A 7,032-nucleotide genomic window follows, 5' to 3' on the forward strand; every position below is an offset into this window, starting at 1 on the left:
TTTTTGGTTTTTTGAGACAGGGTTTCTCTGTGGTTTTGGAGCCAGTATAAACTGTTTTCAAAAACTCATTTATATTTTTTATTTTTGTGTGTGTATGCTCGTATATGCATGGGTGCCCACAGTTGCTAAAAGAGAGTATCAGATCACATGGACATGTAGTTAAGAACAGTCGTGAACTTCCTGCCATGGGTGCTGGGAACCACACTCTAGTCCTCCTTAAAAGCAGCAAGAACTCTCTTAACCCCTGAGCCATCTCTCCCGCCTCCACAGCAGTGCTTCTCAGCCTTCCTGATGCTGTGGTCCTCTAGTACAGCTCCTCTTGTTGTGCTGACCCCAACATAAAGGTATTTTCATTGCTACTTCATAACTGTAACTTTGCTGTTGTTGTGAATTGTAATGTAAATATTTTTGGAGGTAGAGGTTTGGCAAAGGGGTTGTGACTCACGGGTTGAGAACAGCTACCCTACACCCTTTAGAGTAGAAGGTACTTAGGGTTTTTGCAAGGAAAGATTAGCACCAAATTTCTGATTTTCACAGATTTGCCTGACTTTTAGTTACATTTCAACAAAATTTCAGAAAAATATTGTATCTCTCCAGTATGTTTCGTTTTTTTATAAATCAACTTCTTTCTTCCTTTTGACACTTGTATTATATTACATATAACTTTGAACTTCCTATTTGCAGAATTATTTTGGTTGACAACTTATTTTGTCAGAAGCATGCCCTTAATAAAGATCTGTTTTTAAGTGTTCTAACTTTTATTAAACTTAGTTTTCAGTTTTTGAAAATGCATTTTTTGTTGTTCTTGTTGTTGTTGCTTGTTTCTTTTTTTTCAAACTAACAGATCCGCCCACCTCTGCCTCCCAAGTGCTGGGACTAAAGTGCCACCACTGAAAATAAGATTTTTAAGTGAATAAACTTATCAATGAGAGTATTTAGTCACAGTTTTTAAGGATTTTAAAGGAACACAAGTCCATTAGCCATGTTGAATCCTGAATACTCCAGAATGCCAGAGCGTTTTTGGTTGTTGTTGTTGTTGTTGTTGTTGTTGTTTTGTTTTGTTTTTGTCATCTACTTGACAGCAAAATGTGAGTCTTTATCTGCATCTGAAGCCAGCTACGGTTTTAGTATTGATTCGTCTCTGAAAGCGGTACCTAATGAACCCCTATTAGAAATGTCCACGGTGTGGTGCAGGCCCAATCCTTCCCACACATGCTCCCTAATGAGGGTCCTGCGCCTTTGTCCCTTTCACCCAGAAGTCGTGGGTTGTAATCATAGTTGTCAAAGGTGGCCTTGTCTCGACCTCTTCCCGGATGACATCCTTGTCTTGACTTCAGCGTCTATCCTTGATGTGGTCGTTTTCTTTATTTTCCTGGGCTTCAATTTATTTCTGTTGTTCCACTTGCTTTTTAAGTATACCAACTTCCCCTGTTGTTTGTATGTAAGGCTTTTAAGATATTCTCTCCCAAGCCAGGTGGTGGTGGTACACATCTTTAATCCCAGCACTCGGGGAGGCAGAGGCAAGTGGATATCTGTGAGTTCAAGGCCAGCCTGGTCTACAGAATGAGTTCCAGGACAGCCAGGACTACACAGAGAAACTCTGTCTCAGGAAAAAGAAAAAGAAACAAATGAAAAGATATTCTCTCCCTAAACAGATCTGCCTCATAATCTTACTTTAGTTATGGCCTTTGTGAAGAAGTTTCTAATCTTGCATAGTTACCCTCTGCTTGCTCCTGGAATCTAGAACAGAGTTTCCCACTCTCTGCTGAATGTCTGTCCACAAGTCTCTTAGTGAAAATGTCTGGAATCCCGATCATGCTGACTCTCCACTGAACTTTCCTAATTCTTTATTCTTGCTCTGACATTGTTAGTGCTTCCAACAATGGTGTCACTTTCCAACGGTTCTTCCAAGCTAGGAGCTTTGACAAAATCCAACAGTTTGCTTCTTCACTCTTTTTTGCACCTCACTGTCTTAGACCCTAAATAAATCATGTGCATACCCGGTAATTTTTGTTTCCACATTCCTCTTAGTACCTCATTTTATTCCCAGTTCCATCCATGTAATTTCTGTCTCATGCAGTGTTGTTTTAGACAGGTGCTGTTTATTGTCCTGTATATGGTTCTCCTAAGGCATAAACCTAAAGCCAAAGATGCTTGTCAACTCATGACTCTTGGAAATTCGTGGCCATCACCTGATTTTAGCACATAGGATATTTAGACTTTGTCCTTTCTGACCTCAGCTTTCCTGATCTTCGTTTCTCCCCCATTTAGCATTCCTGTGTCTTTACACACAAACTGTCCTGACTTCTAAGATCGTCACGTGTAAATTGCAGTCATAAACTCTGTGGTTTTCTTTTTTCCCTTTTTAAAAAGTCTTTCACAATAGCTAGCTTGATAATTTGCTAATGATAAATATTTTATTGAAGAAGTTTTCAAGACTGAACTACTTTGGGTAGAAAACCACTTATTTTAAAATTTTTGTTAAATAGTGAAAACATAGAATCTGGGCATGGTGGTACAAACTTTTAATTCATTTGGGAGATGAGTTCAGGACCAGCCTGTAGTGTATGGCAAAACCCTGTTTCAGACAGACAAACTCAATGCTACTTTCCTGTCCACAGAGGGACAGACCCCTGTGCATGGATATGATGAAGCCCACTTCCCTCTCCTCCTGCAGAGTACTCTCCATGCACAATAACTGTAAACGTCCCTTGGCCAGGTGTGCAGCACGTGGATCGGAAGTGGCGTTGTCAGCGATCTCAATGATCTCCGTCGGGTCCATAACCTGCTCGTTTCGTCTCTGGACAAAGTTCAGGCGGGAAAGGGATCTTCTAGCCAACTGTACCGAGAGAGTGCCACCACCATGGAGAAGCTGGCTGTCCTCAAGGCATGGGCAGAGGTAAACATGGCCTCTTATACCTCACCATCCTCTATCCCTGATGCTCACTGGAGAATCTTCTGGGCATTAAAACTGGCCCTTGACATGGAATGCTTTCTTAAAGTCTGTGAATGAGTCTTTTGTGAAGGTCTGTCTTACTACGTGTGGCGGCACACACCTGTAATTCTGGCAGGTGAGGCTGAGGCAGGAGATTACCATGCCAGGGCCATTCTTGAGCTTCTTAGCAAGTTCTAAGACAATCAAAGGCACATTATGAAACCCTGTCTGAAAAATACAAAGCAAAATCCTTTGTCTTTAGCCCGGTGGTGGTGGCACACGCCTTTAATCCCAGCACTTGGGAGGCAGGGGCAGGCAGATCTCTGTGAGTTCGAGGCCAGCCTGGGTCTACAAAAGCTAGTTCCAGGACAGGCTCCAAAGCTACAGAGAAACCCTGTCTCAAAAAAAAACAAAAAATGAAAGGTTCATTTATTATAGGAGAAAGCACAAAAATATAAATAATAGAAAATATTTTATGCTAAGATTCTTTTATTTAATTAATTTTAAGAAACTTGTTTTTTTGTTGTTTGTTTGTTTGTTTTTGGTTTTTGGTGTTTTGAGACAGGGTTTTTCTGTGTAGTTTTGAATCCTGGAACTCACTCTGTAGACCAGGCTGGCCAACTCACAGAGATCCATCTGTCTGTCTCTGCCTCCCGAGTGCTGGGATTAAAGGTGTGCACCACTACCGCCCAGCTTAGTTTTTTTTTTTAAGTAGTTGTTTTTAAACCTGTTTCATTTCCACAGCTACTGTGTGTGTGTGTGTGTGAGAGAGAGAGAGAGAGAGCGAGAGAGAGAGAGAGAGAGAGAGAGAGATACACACGTGTATGTGGGCACTTCTTTATAAAATTGCATTATTTTAAATTCTCTTTTCTAAATTTTCCAGTTGCTTTTGAATTATCACTACCTGCCCTCCAGTATTTGTATTAACTGATTTCTCTCTCTTCCGACTCAGTCCATTTTAAAGATTTTTTTACTTTATGTATATGTGTGTTTTGCCTACATGTATGTATATGTACCACATGTGTGCGACTACATGATAGAGGCCAAAAAGGGGATCCTCTCAAACTGAAGTTATGGGTGGTTGTGAAGCACCAGGTGGTGCTGAGAACCAAGCTCGGGTCCTCTGCAAGAGCAGCAGGTGGTTTTAACTTGTGAGCATCTCTCCTGCCCCTCAGCCTGTGCTCCCTGTGTCTGTGGTACTCAGTTGATAAAGGATGCTGGGCTTTGGAGGGGGGTGACCTCTGTAGTTAGTGTAGATAAAGGATGCCGGGATTGGGGACGGACAGGCATGGATTTATCCTTCATAGAAAGAAAATGTAGAGTTCAATGAGATATCATAAAAATTATGTTTTTCCAATTTTTAGGCTATAGATCAAGTTATCTTGGGATCCTGTACTTCTTACTCTGATAGTATTTTAGTAAAATAATGGTTTTTACTTATCTTAGTAAGATGATTGCTTTTATTTATAAAGTTTTAGTCTCTTTGAAATTAATGCAAATCTGACTTTATTTTCTGTTAAAATTTATATTGAAAATAAAGTAAGAAAAGATAATAGTGGACTTTATTTTTTAAAAATAAACCCCACAAAATGAGTCCTTCAATCTCAAGTGCATGGCGTTGTACGCTGCGATAATCACTAAGGGCCTTTTATGGCATTTGCATGCTGTGCTTGGTGGACCTGCTGGGACAGCTGCCAGTGTGCAGTGTGAAGAACATTAGCTACTGAGTCAGCGGCCCTGGAACACGTCCTATCTCAAGGTTTGCCATCTTGTGTGACTTCCTCAAGTGACAGTTGGCTCCCAGCCTCAGTTTTACCATTAAAACGTGGGAATAAACCTTTTTATAAGCCATTCTGTATAACAGTTCAAAGCATTGCGCCTGGCACTGAATCAGAATATCACATAACAAAATTAATAATACGCATGTATTTGGAATTCTTTCTTATTTGGGGGTAATTTGTATTGCTTTCACAATTTGTACCTCAAGCTTTGTGTTCCCTGACGTCTGGGAATTCTTTTACCACTCATTTCCCCACTCCTCTTTCTCAAACAGCACGTTATTCTAGGTCTCTCTACTCAAGACCTACTTTTACTTCTGTATTTCATTCAGAGAATTTGTTTTTCAACTCCTCCAAGTCTTTAGCTTTATGTAAACTGTGTGACATTGAGTGATACCTGCCTATTCAAAACTTGTTTGGGGAGGGGCTGGCGAAATGTCTCAGAGGTTAAAAGCATTGACTGCTCTTTTAGGGGTTCTGAGTTCAATTCCCAGCAACCTTATGGTGGCTCGCAACCATCTTTAATAGGATAAGATTCCTTCTTCTGATGTGCATGAAGATAGAACACTCATATACATGAAATACATGAATAAATAAATCTTTAAAAAACTGATTTCTTCACATTAATATTTATTTTATTTTTATTTTTTATGCATATAAATGGTTTTTGCATGCATATATGTATGTATGCCATGTGCACGCCTGTTGCTCTGCACAAGTAGCAAGTGCTCTTAATTTTAGAGCCATCTCTCCAGATCCATTTGTCTTTTAACATTAACATTAGGAAATGTAGTGTAAATTAAATTAGATATCAGTGTAAAGGGCTATGTGCAGTACTTGCTATTTTATCCATAATGAACATATGTGCTACAACTAGTTTTAAAATTATTAAAATTTTGTTTTAATCTGGGACTGTTATTTCCCTTTCTCCACTCTGATTTATCCAATAACATATTATGTAATATCAGCTCTGGAGCAGGATAGTAAAGAACAAGAGAGATGTACTGTATTTACTTAGCAAGCTAAACTCAAAACAAGGAGGTGAAGCAGAACGTGAGGAGTGCTACCATAGAAATGCAGAATTCTGAAGCAGTGCAGGGCACGTGGAGCTCGACGGTAGGCTCAGAGCTGGAAACTCAGAGGACAAGAGTATTCACAGTCGGCATCTGTGTGAAGAGACCTCAGAAGTCCATGCATCAGTAACCCCCCTCCTGGACCCTTACGTCTCCATGCTGTCCTTTGCCTGTATTCTTTCTTTCTGCACTGCCCCCCATTCCTCATCCCTATCTTCACCTCCTTAGTTAGCCCTCCATTGAGATTACTTCCACTAATGCTGTGAGTAGCAGTTATTCCAATCACCATTACCTTCAGAACCTGTCTTACTTGACCCCATAGCTCGTGCTTCTACAAGTGTACAACCACCACCACAAAGCTCTCCACACTTCTCTTGAGAGCCAGGAGAACATTTGTTATCACTGACCCTGAAGTTCCTTTTATATTCCTTTTCTCTGAGAAGACAAGAAATAAGTTCACAGATACGTTTGCTTACCACATTATTTGTAACACCAAGAGGTAAAGATCCTTTGCTGAATGTCTTTATGGTCTGTGATTGCCTGGGCTAAACAATCAGAAGAAAACATGAAATTAGTTCAACTGTAGGGAAATTCGTGGACATATTATGGTCTATGCAGTGCAGTCATTAGGGTATGAATATGAAGACTGAGAAAATTGCATATTAACTGATAAAATTGAATAGAAAGGTCTCTGTACAGCAAAATTATGGCTTACAAAGACAGAGCATGAAAATGAGAATTGGAATTATGAGGCATCTCAGACTCGTATGTTCTAATTGTTTGTTTGTTTTGCAGTAGTATCTCACTGTGTATTCCTGGCTAGCCTGGAGCTCAGTCCTTATATAGACCAGGCTGCCTCAGACTCATAGGATTTTCTGTCTTCAGCAGTGTTTTACTGCCCCAACCTCTTAGAACACATTTATGAAAATGAAAGTTGTGGACAAATATGTATGTCTGACATAAAAATCCCTGCAGCGACTCTCCTTTCTTGTGCCTTTATGTCTTTACCAAGTAAAGCTCCAGGTATTTCTGCCTTGCCTCCTGCGCTCAGGCAAAAGTCACAGTTTCCTGCTTCCCTGCTCTTGTTCTCCCTGCTCCTCCTGCAGACCTGTGAGAGTGAACGTTTGTCCTTGAATACTCTGCCTGCCTTTACTCTGTGGCTGTGCTCTGCCCTCACGGTGCTCCCTCACAGGTCTCTGTGGCTGTGCTCTGCCCTCACGGTGCTCCCTCACAGGTCTCTGTGGCT

At 40.6% G+C, this 7,032-nt stretch overlaps 1 protein-coding gene across 1 annotated transcript in view; it reads left to right on the forward strand.

The window, feature by feature from the left end:
* Heatr5b (HEAT repeat containing 5B) overlaps positions 1 to 7,032 on the forward strand; it is an 81,516-nt gene that overhangs the window by 56,878 nt on the left and 17,606 nt on the right. Inside the window, exon 26 of the mRNA XM_013351344.1 lies at positions 2,711 to 2,899. Within this exon, the coding sequence (XP_013206798.1) occupies positions 2,711 to 2,899 (189 nt within the window). The remainder of the gene's footprint in view (positions 1 to 2,710; positions 2,900 to 7,032) is intronic.

The sequence above is a fragment of the Microtus ochrogaster genome, linkage group LG3 (genome assembly GCF_000317375.1).
Source record: "Microtus ochrogaster isolate Prairie Vole_2 linkage group LG3, MicOch1.0, whole genome shotgun sequence".
In the NCBI taxonomy this organism is placed as follows: Eukaryota; Metazoa; Chordata; class Mammalia; order Rodentia; family Cricetidae; genus Microtus; species Microtus ochrogaster.